The 14,391-nt window shown below is 46.1% G+C and overlaps 1 protein-coding gene across 1 annotated transcript in view; it reads left to right on the top strand.

The window, feature by feature from the left end:
* Positions 1-824: 824 nt before the first annotated feature.
* Positions 825-14,391, top strand: part of SLX4IP (SLX4 interacting protein) — a 299,228-nt gene continuing 285,661 nt past the window's right edge. Inside the window, exons 1-2 of the mRNA XM_082252615.1 lie at positions 825-926; positions 11,886-11,935. Of these exons, the coding sequence (XP_082108741.1) occupies positions 11,909-11,935 (27 nt within the window). The 5' untranslated portion in view covers positions 825-926; positions 11,886-11,908. The remainder of the gene's footprint in view (positions 927-11,885; positions 11,936-14,391) is intronic.

Below are 14,391 nucleotides of genomic sequence, written 5' to 3'. Positions count from 1 at the left end.
CCATACATTATACAATTTTTGCTCTATAGTTTTCCTTTAGATTTACCAAAACCATATAATATGAGGTCAAACCTAAACACTTTCAATTCATATGCAATCAGCCAGGCCCTTTCACTACATAGTTGAAGGTAAATCTAAAGGATATTGAATAAGAAAATTGTATAATGTATGGCCAGCGTTACTTAGTAACCAATCAGCTTCCAGGTTATTTTTTCAAAGCTTATCGAACAAGCCGAAGTTAGAAGCTGATTGGCTACCATGCACAGCTGTACCAGATTTAGTAAATCAACCCCCTTAGGGTCCTTTCACACTGTCCACATCCGCCGGCGGACTCCGTTCTGCTCAGCGGGGATCGATCCGCCCATTGCCGCTGAGCAGGCGGATGGCAGCTCTGTCTCCGCTCTGTGTGCGGAGATGGAGCTGTCAGATCCCCGCTGTCCTCTATGGGGGAAACGGACCGCCTGTCCGTTCTCATCCGATCCCATCTGATCCGAAAATAGGGTTTCCATTCATCCGGATTTCACGAACAGAATCGGATCGGATAGCAGCGGGTCCGCTGACATCCGCTGCCCCATAGGGATGCATGGAGGATCCGATCAGGTCCGCCTAAAAAACTGACAGGCTGATCTGATCGGATCGTTCGTGTGAAAGGACCCTTAGGTTTTTAGTTTTGTATTGTGGAAGGTACTGGCAATTTGAAATTGCCTGTAATAACTACAGTATTAGTAATAATTTCACCAGTTTCATAACTATCTCATAATAACTGGTAAAGAAGCATAGTAATAATTTATTTTTTTATATTATATTGCAGATCCACCTTCAGCATTTTAACACACACTGTAAGCTTACCATTGACAGACAAGTTGTTGAATTTTGAAGTATGACGTGGAGAAGAACCCAGTATGTTAAGTCACTGTGAATATATGGTAAAAGAACCTGACATACAAATTTGCTTGCTTTATATTATCATTTCTTCATCCAGAGAAGATTGCAGAGGAACTGCCTTTGATTGTTTTCCAAAGCCACACAAACAGCACTGCTATTGTGGAATTGACTTTTACCACTGGCAAATCATAGAGGGTGACCAAATGACCTTAAGGCGAACCTTGTGGGTGGATGAAAATGAGATCATCTTACAGTTTCCTGGTTCATGCAGTACACCACTACTTCCTCATAATTATTTTTTTTTTTACTACTGATTTATCTAGGAAATTTAGGATATGTCTGAGGCAGATTTTATCTCAAGGTTTTGGGGTCCATTGCATTGCAGTAGTTGCAAACACGTAAAAATGTACAACAGCACAAATACCGTGCATTGTGGTGCACTGCGTGTGTTGGCAAAAAAGGTCCCTGTACATTAATTTATTCACAATGGATGGGCTGTCTTAACACATGCATTTCCACACTGCAAAGGACAGTATAAGTGTGAATAGGTCCTAAAACAAGCCTTACATGTTACCATCAAGATAAAAAACATGTGGGGATGTTGGCGCTCGGAGGTTATGCAAACAATATTACTACAGCAGCAGATAATATGTGTGTGTATGTGTGTATAGGACACAATACACACCAACAGGAAGAAGGGACCGGGAAAATAGCAAAGTACAGGGAGGATTATAAGTCCATGTGCATGTCCCTGGGGATGGGTGGCATAAAAGGACTGTCTGGGAGTCCAGCTGTGGGGTCCAAGATGGTTCCCGGGACAGATGGATGGCACTGAGAGCAGGCTATCCGGAGGAGTGAAGTCAACTCTGCATAGTGTAAAATGAAAGAAGAAGGGAGAGCGCCTCTGAGTGCAATGAAGGTTTAATACAACAATTAAAATGTAGTAACTCACATTGAGGTATAAAAAGATGCGTGTATCTGGGATATCTGTAGCTCCGTGGAGGTACTGCAACAATCAGCGATGCCCGAGATGTCCAGGGAGACTAGGGAGAGAGCCAGCTCTGTTGTCTTCCAGGCCGGCGGGCGGGATGTGGAGACCGCGGGGCGGAGGCTGGCAGTGTCTGAAGTCAGGAGTGGAAGAAGGGTAGCTGGGCTTCACAGCGCGTTTCGGAGCATACACGAATACCCTAACCGGCTACTTGAAAGGGTATTTGCGCATGCTCTGAAAATGCGTTGTGAAGCCCAGCTACCCTTCTTCCGCTCCTGACGTCAGACGCTGCCAGCCTCCGCCCCGCGGTCTCCACATCCCGCCTGGAAGACAACACAGCCGGCTCTCTCCCTAGTCTCCCTGGAAATCTCAAGCACCGCTGATTGCTGCAGTACCTGCACGGAGCTACAGATATCCCAGATACATGCATCTTTTTATACCTCAATGTGAGTTACTACATTTTAATTGTTGCATTATACCTTCATTGCACTCAGAGGCGCTCTCCCTTTTTCTTTCATGTTACCATCAAGATGATTCAGGCTCAAGAAAACTTAAATCTTGCAGTAACTGGCCTCTTTATGTTATACGGTAACTATTGACAGAATTAAGCAAGGATTGGAGGGAGAAATTAAAAAAAAAAAGGCCCATTTAAATATTTAAACAGAAACGGTCTAAAAAGTATTGGGGTAACATATAATTTTCAATAGTTACATAGTCTGGTTGAAAGACACAAGTTATCTAACTCAATCAAAAAGAAAAAAAATATACAATCCTATACCCACAGTTAATCCAGAGGAGGGAAAAAAACCCCAGCAAAGCATGATCCAATTTGCTCCAGCAGGGGGAAAAATTCTTCCTGATCCCCCAAGAGCCAATTGGATATTCCCTTGATCAACTTTACCTATAAATGGTAATATCCAGTTATATTATGTACATTTAGGAAAGAATCCAGGCCTTTTTTTAAAGCAATCTACTGAGCTAGCCAGAACCAGCTCTTTAGGGAGTCTTCTACACATTTTCACAGCTCTTACTGTAAAGAAGCCTTTCCGTAATTGGAGATTGAATCTCTTTTCCTCCAGACATAAAGAGTGCCCCCTTGTCCTCTGTGATGATCTTAAAGTGAATAATTCAACACCAAGTTAATTTAAGGGACGGACCACTTATGTATTTATACAGGTTTATCACATCCTCCGTTAACTCTTCTCAAGAGAATACATTCAGTTCCTCTAATTTTTCCTCATAGCTGAGCTCCTCCATGCCTTTTATCAGTTTGGTTGCCCTTCTCTGCACTTTCTCCAGTTCCCCAATATCCTTTTTGTGAACTGGTGCCTAGAACGGAACTGCATATTCCAGATGATGTCTTACTAATATGCTCTAAAAGGTGGTATTAGTTGTTAGGAAGTGGTCAGGGCAGATTTACCTTGTCACAGTAATCAAAACAAATTAATTCTCCTGCTCCCGATGATTGCAACGATACCACATATATGTATGTTACTTGATGTTTGTATCCATAATAGGGCTCAAATAAAAAAAGTGCACATTTAGATTTTTCTCTTTCGTTCATTGACGGACACAGCTCCTGATTCTTCTTAGCCATTGGGTTATACTGCCACCTTACAGGAGTAGGACACTAGGCAGGAAAAAGCCTGACTACGCTTATAGGCAATCCCATGGGGTATACACTCACTCTCAGCTATTGGCACTCAGTTTTTTCCTGCCTAGTCAGGAGTAAAGGCCTAGTTCCTTGCTGGATCTCCGGTCCTGGCAATTTTTTTCATTTTAAATGTAATTTTTTTCCTCGTTTCTTATTTTGTTCCTGTGAGAACTACAATCAAGTGCCGGACTGGGCGAAAAAACTGGATAATATAGATCCTTAGGGTCCCCCCAGTCTGGTCAGCGAGCGCGTGCAGACCGCAGCTCTGCGCTAGGTCGGCTACGACATAGCCCCACTGGACGGGGGGCTGGCCTGTGAGTTAAATGTCTCGCGAGGACGCATATGAACTGGCTTCAGCCTGAGTTGCAGCATTTCCTTCTGGCCAACAGCACCCATGTTCCGATGGAGTGGTTTTCTGTTTGGAACGGTGCTCATCCTGTTCCTGGTGTGGTAAGCTGCTGTCCCTCCACTACCCCTTGAGGGTTTTGGAGTGGAGGTGGGCCCCCTCCCTGGGATGGTTGGACCCCTGGGTTCCCCTCCATTATCCCAGCCCCTCTAAAATTTCAGTCACTGTGGGTTTTTCGACCCCCCCCCCCACTCCCCCCCAGGTGAGGTGATGAGCTGGCTTTGCCACATGCTCTTAAGGGGGGCTGGTTGGAGTTGCTACTGACCAGGATTCCCTGGTGCACAACAGGGGGGTTTAGCAGGGTTTCCTGCCATCCTGGGGGTTAGTGACTAGGGCAGAGATGTCCTCTGGGCTACCGGCAGTTGTTGGGCTGGGGGAGCTGATGTTTTTACCATCCGCGGTTCCACGCCTCACGCGGCCATATCCGGCCAAAAATTTAGGCCCTGGCTTTGCGGTCTACTCGTCGGAACCTATGTGAGGAGGCCCCTGTGAGGATGGCTGGAGCCACTGCCTCCCGTTTGCGCATCCGCCTTCCCATTCGCTGCCCCTGGGTGGTTGGCACTGCTGGGGCTCGCTTCCTGGCGCCTTCAAAAATTTAGGCCATGGCTTGCCGCCTACTAGGCGGCGGGCTAGGGCCTACTAGGCCATGCGGCTGAGTCGGGCGCTGTCGCTGGGGGCAGCCCCAGCTCATTTAGTTGAAGCCCCCACTCTTCCTTTGGGATCCGTGCAATTGCGACTGAGCCTCCCACAAAATATTAGGCCATGGCTTGCTGGGCCATATGGTCAGCTTGGCACCTCCCTTGGACCGGGTGGCGCTGTGGGGGCGCTTCATTTTTAATGACAGTCTTGCCGCAATTATTGTGTGGGACACCTGCCGAGGGTACCCTGCCTGCCCATCCGCGTCACTGCGTGAGGCCCCCTCAAAAGGGGGCCATGTCCTATTATGTCCTTTATGGAGGGCAACCCCGTTTTTTTGCGGGGTCCAATAGTGGTCCATTTGTGGACCCTTGGCCGGCGTCCCCTTTGCGGCATGGCAGTTGGCAGCCTTCCCTGATTGTTATGTTTTCGGGGTGAGCTCAGTATATAGTGACACTATTGGGTCTGCGTCCATACACCCTGAGTGCTCAGATAGTGAGGATGATTCCTCTGATCCTCTAGCCGCGTCAGTGCGTGAAACTTTAAAAATGGAGGTTGCAGCTAATGCCGCTTCGAAGGCATTGATTCCTTTTGGCATCCACATGCCCTCCAAAGCCACGAGGGTGTTCCTCTTTCCGCGTACCTTGACAACATTATCACAAACAGTGGGGTTGTTCAAAATGCAGTGGTTGCTAGTCATTTTTTGCTTGCAGTCTCCTTTTGAGGATTTATTGCGTAAAAGGTGGACGGTCCTACGTGTTGTAGTCTCACTGGTTTCCAGGTCAAATTGAGTTACCTTCATCCCGGTTGAGGAGTCCCCGACCTTTACAGGTCCAGCTAATAAGAGGGCCCACCATATGTACGCTATGGCTGGTTCAGAAAATAGGCCGGTAATTACTATTGCCCTGGTGTCGCGAACTCTGACCGAGTGGGCTAAGCTTTTACGCCGGGATCTGGAGGGAGAATAGTTTCCCCTGTCTTTGCGAAGCTGGCGGACTGGTTGGTCCAGGGGCTACAGTTTGTCTGTGATGCCTCTTTGTATATGGCTCCTTTGATTCTAGGCTGTGTGTATCAGCAGTGGTCCTTCGACGTATTGTCTGGCTGAAATTCTGGTCTGTGGACTAGACTTCTTAGAAGGCCTTTTCTGATCTCCCTCTTGTAGGGCGTCGCCTGTTTGGAGCTTCCTTGGATGACATCGTTAAGGGTCTCACAGGGGGAAGAGTACTCTTCTTCGGCAGGCTACCAAGGGCAAGAATCCCCGTCGTAGACGTGGGCCATTCTTCTCGACTCTTAAGTGGCCTCTTCATCTCTCAGGATCTCAAGACTAGGGATCCAAGAGAACCTGGTCTGGCAAGTTACGAGTGGACTCTTCTAGACTTGCAAACAAGGCTGCCTCTGCATGAAGTGGCGCCCTCACCCGTGTCTGGGGGGACATCTTCACTGGTTTCCGGATCCATGGACCTCCCTGGTACGGGTCAAGTGGGTCCTCAAAGTTATTCAGTCCGGCTACGAGATCGAGTTTGGTCTTGTCCTCCGGAAAGGTTTTTTGCCTTCCAACTTGGCACTTGTCCCCAGATCACTTACGGGGTCTCTTTGGGGTAGTGCAAGACTTTTTATTTCCAGGGGTGATTGTTCCGGTTCCAACTTTGGAACATTTTTAAGGGTTTTTTTACTCAAACCTCTTTACAGTTCCTAGGAAGGAAGGCAAGGTATGTCCAATTCTGGACCTCAAGGCGCTAAGCTGCTTTGTGCAAATACAGAAGTTCTGCATGGAATCCATTCACATCATAGTGGCATCCCTACGTCAGGGGAATTTCTTCTCGCTTCTTTCAACATCAAGGAGGCCTACCAGCATTTTAATATGTGCTGGTTGCCAGCGCTTCCTCCGTTTTGCCATGGACGAGGAGCATTATCAGTTTGTGGGGCTGACCTTTGGTCTCACCTCCAAACCTGGGGTCTTCACAGGAGTGTTGGCCCCGGTGCTGGCATTTCAGTGGGGGATCGCAGTACTGGGGTACCTGGGAGCGGAGTCTCCAACTGCTCTGATGGACTACTGGAGATTGCTCTTCGAACTCTGAGGGAGATCGGTTGGATCCTGAACACTCAGGAATCTGCCTTGGTTCTGTCCACAAAAAATGGCCTATCTGGGTCTTCCTCGGGAAAAACTCAGGAGGCTATTCAGCTTCTGTTGTTCAGCAGATGGTCATCCCTCCAGGCTTGCATGCACGTGCTGGGCCTGATGGTGTCCACCCTTGAGGCGGTCTGTTTGCACAGTTCCACACAAGATGTGTGCTAAAGAGATTTTGGTGAAATGGGTCAAGGATCCACGGTCTCGAGAGGTGGCTTCTCTCTCTGGCACTTCGGCAGGGAAAAATCCTTCTCTCCTGTACTGGACGGTTGTCTCCACGGATGCCAGCCTGTCTGGGTGGGGAGACATCCTCAGCACAGACGTGCTCAGGGGGTCTGGACTCTGGCAGAGCCCAGACTGCTGATTATTGTACTGGAACTCAGAGTGATCAGAGTTTGTGTGGCTCATTGGACAATCGTCTTCAGGGGTGTCTGGTACAAATTCATTCGGACAATGCCACGGCCGTGATTTATGTCAATCACCAAGTAGGCATGAAGAAGTGTCCTGGCAGCTCGGTAAATAGCCGGCATGCTAAGGTAGGCTGACTGATTTGTTCCAGCCCTCTCAAACTTCTGCCACGACTTCTGTGCAGGATTCAGGCAGAAGGGATTCAGGTCATTCTAGTGGCTCCAGACTGGTCTCGCAGACTTGGTATGCTGATCTGGTATGGCTGGTCGCCGATGCTCCTTTGGGACTTCCTCTCAGGGAGGATCTTCTTTCCCAAGGACCAATCTTCCATCCTGCCTTGCAGTGCCTGGCTTTAACGGCTTGACTGTTAAACACCAAGTGCTGAAGTGTGGAGGTTTGTTTGAATCAGTGATTCCTACTCTGTTAAAAGCTTGGAAATCTGCCTCTAGGAAGATCTACCATCGTACGTAGAAGACGTACATTGTGTGGTGTGAGTCTCTTGGGGTTCATCCTCGCTCCTTCTCGGTGGTTCGGATCTTAACCTTCCTTCAACGAAGGGGTTGAACAAAAATTGGCTAGGAGTACTGTCAAAGGCCAGGTATTGGGTTTTGTTTTTTTTTTTTTTCCAACGACCTCAGGCCACACACTCCCTAGTGTGTTCCTTTTCTTCAGGGTGTCCAACATTTGGTTCCTTCAGTGCGGGCTCCGTTCCCGCCCTGGAATCTTAATGTGGTGCTTTCAGCTCTACTGAAGCTTCGCTTTGAAAATATTCGGGAGGTTTCCCTGCTTACATTGCCCCAGAAGGTAGCCTTCTTTGGTGGCTATCATCTCTGCATGCAGGGTGTCAGCTTGGACGGCGTTATCCTATTGTTCACCTTATGGTACTTCACAAGGATAAGGTCGTGCTTTGCCTCTGTCCATCATTCCTTCTTTAGGTGGTCTCTGACTGTCATTTGAATGAAGACGTGTTGCCTTCCCTGTGTCCCAGGCCTAAAAAACTGAAGAAAATTGCTGCGCATGTCTTGGTTGTGGTCTGGGCAACTACTGAGTCTGTTAAGAAGTCAGACTTTCTATTTGTGATGGAAACAAAGGGTTGTCCGCTTTTTCTGCGACCATTTCCAGATGGACCAGACAGACGGTGGTTCATGCCTATTGTATCGGGGGCAAGTTCCTCCTTTGCCTGTTTAGGCGCACTCTGTAAAGGTGCTTAGTGTCTCCTGGGCTTCCCGTCTTCAAGCGTCAGTGATGCAGGTTTTGCAAGGCGGCCAACTGGTCATCGGTGCGCACGTTTACAACGTTTTTTGTAAAGTGGTTGTGTTGGCATCTGCGGATGCTTCTTTTGGCCCCAAGATTTTTCTGGCTGCTGTCTAGAGGACCTGGTCCTCTTTGAGGGTGTATTGTTTTTCAGGTGAGCTCCAGTTGTGTATAGTTGAGCTCTGTTACCTGGTTGGCTATGGTTAGCCTTGGGAATTTTCTTTCTGATGTTTTCCCATCCCTCACGTAACACTTCTTTGGAACATCCCAATGGTTAAGAAGAATCAGAAGCTGTGTCCGTCAATGAACGAAAGAGAAAATGGCATTTTTGACTTACCGTAAAAGCCATTTCTCTGATGTTCATTGACAGACACAGCACCCACCCCTCTGTGGAGTTGGTTTTCTTCTGACACTGCTTGTAACAAAACTAAGTTCCTATAGCTGAGAGTGGGTGTACACCCTCTTGGACTACCCATAGGTATAGTCAAGCTTTTCCCTGCCTAGTGTCCTACCCCTGTAGGGTGCAGAATAACCCAATGGTTAAGAAGAATCAGGAGCTGTGTCCGTCAATTAACATCAGAGGAATGGATTTTATGGTAAGTCAAAAATCCAATTTTTTTCCCCTACCTAAAACACACTGATACGAATCTAAAAAATGCTTTATTTAAATCCTACCTAAAATACACTGACCCCCAAAAAAAAAAAAATACACTGACCCTTTTTTTTTTTTTTTTTACACATACTTTTGTTTGTTTTAACTTTTCTCCGCTAGCAAGGAGAAACAGATACAATGTTGTTTTATCTATTGAAGAGGAGGGGAAAAAAGTAATGGGCTGTACATTGCCTGATCACTGTGATAACCAATCAGGTGATCGAGAACTGGGCCTCCCGATTATGGGTACACCCTGAGCTCTGTGCTCAGACCCCGTTGTGCAGCATGCTCCCAGTACAAACACAAGTGAGTATACATGCGGAACTACTGAAAAAAAAAAAAACACTTTTGTGAGACCCTTTGCAGATACAACAGCTTCAACCCTTCTGGGAAGGCTGTCCACAAGGTTTAGGAGTGTCTCCATGGGATTGTTTGACCATTCTTCCAGAAGCGCATTTCTGAGTTCAGGTACTGATGTTGGATGAGGAGGCCTGGCTTGCAGTCTCTGCTCTAAGTTATCCCAAAGGTGTTCTATCGGGTTGAGGTCAGGCCAGTCAAGTTACTCTGTCCCAAAGTCGCTCACCCATGTCTTTATGGACCATGCTTTGTTCACTGGTGCTCAGTCATGTTGGAACAGGAAGGGGCCACCCCAAACTGTTCATACAAAGTTGGGAGCATGAGATTATCCAAAATATCTTGGTATGCTGACGCCTTAAGCGTTTCCTTTACTGGATCTAAGGGGCCAAGCCCAACCCCTGAAAGACAGCCCCACACCAAAATCCCCCCTCCACCAAATTATTTTGACCCGTGCACAAAGCAAGGTCCATAAAGACATGGATGAGCGAGTTTGGGGTGGAGGAACTTGACTGGCCTGCACAGAGTCCTGACCTCAACCCGATAGAACACCTTTGGGATGACTTGGAGCAGAAACTGCAAGCCAGGCCTTTTCGTCCGCATTAGTGCCTGACCTCACAAATGCGCTTCCAGAAGAATGGTCAAACATTCCCATAGACACACTCCTAAACTTTGTGGACAGCCTTCCCAGAAGAAAAACCTAATAAAAACCAAAAATAATCAGCGCAAATCTATGTAAAACCAATAATAATATAAGCATGCAAAAAATGCTAAAAGACTGGCTGCTGTTACAAATACCATGTTTTCGCTACACCTAAATACACAAAAATCCCCAAAAAACAGTGCTGCGCCAAAAATCCTTTCCGTGAATACTAGTGAACAAATTCAAAAGTGAATAAAAACAAGAATAAATGTGTATATATATATATGTATGTATGTACAGTATATGTATATGTATATATATAAATAAAGCGTTAAATCATAAACGTGTTAAAATAAAGTGAATTTATATATTCATCTACCATCCGTGCAAACAAACAATCAAAGTGCTCAATGCTTCTCCTCCATCTGTGTGCTCAAGCCACTCACCTTACATTCTGACTCCTGTTACAGGAAGATGTTATAGCTGCACAGGGTGGGCCAACTCAATATTGAACCCTACGGACTAAGACTGGGATACCATTAAAGTTTATGTGCGTGCAAAGGCAGGCATCCCAATACTTTTGCCAATATAGTGTATGTGTACAAGTCGACTGGAAGGGGTTAAAGTGACAGGCCTCGTTTAGACTTGCGGTTGGGGGACAGCAAGATTGGTTGAGTCACTGCGATGCTTTGCTTTACGACTGTGTTAAATTGACCCGACATATCAATTGGCGGGTGGCAAGCCTGCCAAATGCTGCACATGCAAGTCAATAGCGAAAGTGCTGCAAATGCCCCACAACTGTGTGCAATGAACATGGTTTAGCGCGATTGTTGCCACAAATGGGGTTAAATCAGGTGGTGAGGAGGCACCACAGCAGTATTGCCTGTCAATAGGCCTCTGGAACTTGATCTGGAAGCAAATCGGGATTCAGAGGCAAGGGAGATTAGACACATAACTAAGCCCCGGTTCACACCACATGTAATTCGCACAGGAATCATAGTCCATTCCTGTGCAAATTACATACGATGTCTCTGGGGTGCGATTTGAGGCATGGATTTGTATGGCTCAAATCGCACCGCATTCGTACCAAACTCGTGCAGGACTCTTTTCTTGTCTGCACCAGAACCCATCCGATCAGATTCTCCAAATCGCACTGCCTTTTGCAAATCAATTTTGGGGTGTCATTAACTTACGATACACTCAGCATTTTGATGCATTGTGGAATCTGCAGTGATTTTGTTGTGAATTCGCACTAGTGTGAACTGAGGCTAAAAGTGCAATAGAATTAATAAATGTCCCCATAAAAGCATGCCCTTCCTGCTGAGTGATCTGAGCAGGTATCTATAGCATGGTTTTCTTCATAAGGGTCCTTTCACATGGCGGACTCCGCTTTGCTCAGCGGGGGATCCATCTGCTGATCCCCGCTGAGCAGGTGAATGACAGGTCCATCTCCACTTACTGTGCAGAGACGGAGCTGTCAGTTCCCCGCACTCTTCTATGGGGAGATCGGAGGAAAACGGACCACCTGTCTGTTTTCATCCGATCCTATCCAAACCGATCCGCCAGGCGGATGGAAAATAGGGTCACCATCCGTCTGGATTTGGCAGACAGGATCTGATCGGATAGCGGGGGATGTCACCACTGACATCTGCTGCTCCATAGGGGGGAATGGAGGCTCCCGTGTGAAAGGGCCCTAAGCGTGTACATTATCCCTTCCCAGCACAGCCACCTGTGTGTGCTCATCACATTGTTCCAGCAGACAGCGATTGAGTGAGGATTAACCCCTGAGGTGTTTCCCTACCTGTCTCACCTTGTTTTGCTGAGTAATAGATTATGAATGTGCCGACTGCAGCTGATATCATGACTGATCATTACAGGGCTCGTGTCTGGACAGTGTGACATGATGTCTAACAAACTTGTTGTCAAGGTAAGAACCCATTATTACGCAAATCACTGTGTACGTTTTTAGAAATCCCTCTGCTAAAAAAGCTGTTAATTTGCCAGGGATAAAATTCAGATCTTAAACTGAAAAAATTTGATCTATAAACATTATACACTATTCTTATAAAAGCAGTAAAAATGGCGACGGTTATCTCCAGAATGCTGACAAGTTCTATAGTCAAACATCCCCTAGAAAACATTCAGAAATGGGGATGTAAAAAACAGGTGATACTTCTTCAGTTTATCTACAGAATAGATAATAATATGTTTGACACTGATAGGGCTTGTGAATGTTACTGAACCCTCTAACATTAGTAATTTTGAAATGTGTTTTATCCACGACCTCCGGAAGATTTACCCCCCTTCACGAGCAGGCCATTTTTTGCTAAATGGCACTGCTTTACCTTAACTGATGATTGCGCGGTCGTGCGACACTATACCCAAATAATTGATGTCCTATTTTTCCCACAAAAAGAGCTTTCTTTTGGTGGTATTTAATCACCTCTGTTTTTTTTATTTTTGCCCTATAAACAAAAAAAAGACTGCCAATTTTGAAAAAACAATATTTTTTACTTTCTGCTATTTAACAAATCTAGTAAAAAAATCTAATTGCATGATAAATTTAGGCCAATGTGTATTCTGCTACATATTATTGGTAACAAAAGTCCCAATAAGCGTATATTTATTGGTTTGTGCAAAAGGTATAGCGTCTACAAACTATGGGATATATACTGGAATTTTTGTTTACTTATTTTTTATTTTTTTTTACCAGTAATGGTGGCAATCAGCGACTTATATTGGGACAGCAATAATGCTGTGGACAATTTGACACTAACTGACCCTTTTTTTGGAACCAATGACACTAATACAGTGATCAGTGCTAAAAATATGTACTGTCACTAATGACACTGACTTGGATGGGGTTAAACATCTATGGCAATCAAAGGGTTAAATGTGTGCCTAGCCTGTGTTTTGGTGTACTGTGTGAGGTGCTTTTACTAGGGGAAGAAGATCAGCTTTGCTGGAAAGAAAATCTATCACTTCCCCCCTGACAGAGCCTTGTTCGTGTGTAAATTCATGACAATCTCATCTACTGTGTTTAAAGTAGCAGTCCAGGCAAAATCTTACTAACGCTAAACCTGCTCTGTGCCACATACTAAACCTAATCTATCTAACCCCGTAAAGCAAAAATCACTATACTTATCTATTCTACAGCAAATCTGGTCAAGTCCCATGCTGAGCTGTCAGCGGCGGCTTCAGCGTGGGGACAGGTGCAGGAGAGGCAGCTGACAATGGAAGCCCCCAAGTAAATCTATAGTTAACGTCAGTGCTTTAAGTGGGCCGGTACGCACCGGTACTCAGTATCGCCACTTTTGCAAAAAGCTCTTGAGCGTACCGCCACCTCTCCCTGCGCCCAGAACGTGATTTTAGCGTACCGGTACGCAGGGCCGATCCACTGTTGAAAAGGGGGGGGGGGGGGCACAGTAAAGAACAGTAAATCCCACATCGATGCCGGCCGCACCGCTGACTGCTCTGCCTCTGCTGCGCTTCCTTCCTTCTGTATCACTGGTTGCTAGATCACCTACCGCTTGGCGTCTTGCAACCAGTGACGTCATACGCCCGCCCCGCCGCCCCAGCATTCACAGCAGAGGAGAAACTTATTCCTCCACCCCTAAACAGTGCTCCATCCCCCACCCCCTCCAGCAGTGCCCTGCGCGGTGGTGTCCTGACTCCTGCCGACTCAGAGAAAGTAAAGCCTGTCTGCCGCTGCTTGTCACCCCACAGTGCCCTAGCTGCCTGCCGCCTACCACCACAGCACCTGCCTGGCCTGCCAGTGCCACCACAGTGCCCTGCCATCCATCCTGCCACCAGCACAGCACATTAGGTGAGTTACCAGCCCAAAACCAACCTGGCTTCATCTTAGTTCCTGGCATTTGGCCTCTCAAAGCTATGTAGAGCTTGTAATGTATCCCTAAATATTTGTCAATGCTCGTGCCACATTATTATATGCACAGTTAGTGTAATATGTGCCAGTAAAAGAGCTTTTTACACATCATTATGATATCTACTTGATCGCATTTTCATGCATGTTTATGTGGCCTTGTAAAAAAGATGAGTTATGGAACTGTATGCTACCAGTGTGCCTCAATCCTTTGAGACTAATAGGCTGTTAGCTGAATTTTTTGGGGATAAACACAGTTATTGCTTACAGAGTAACTATCGTAAAGTTAATGTCATTGGCTTTCATTTTCCTTCTCTCTAAATAGGCAACACTTACAGTGATAGCTCTTTTACTCTTGGTTATTGGTTTATTTGCAATTTCTTTTTTTAGCAAAATAGTTCTATTTAATCCAGTTAAAACACATTTTTCTGGCAAAAGTAGTGCTTTGTTTTCTGCTATAAATGAAAGAAGACATGCACCCAGCAAGATTTCTAGTAAGT

This window comes from Pelophylax lessonae (assembly GCF_965119305.1).
Source record: "Pelophylax lessonae genome assembly, chromosome: 3".
NCBI lineage: Eukaryota > Metazoa > Chordata > Amphibia > Anura > Ranidae > Pelophylax > Pelophylax lessonae.
Note: the sequence above shows the minus strand (reverse complement) of the source record. Positions and strands in the feature narration are given on the sequence as shown.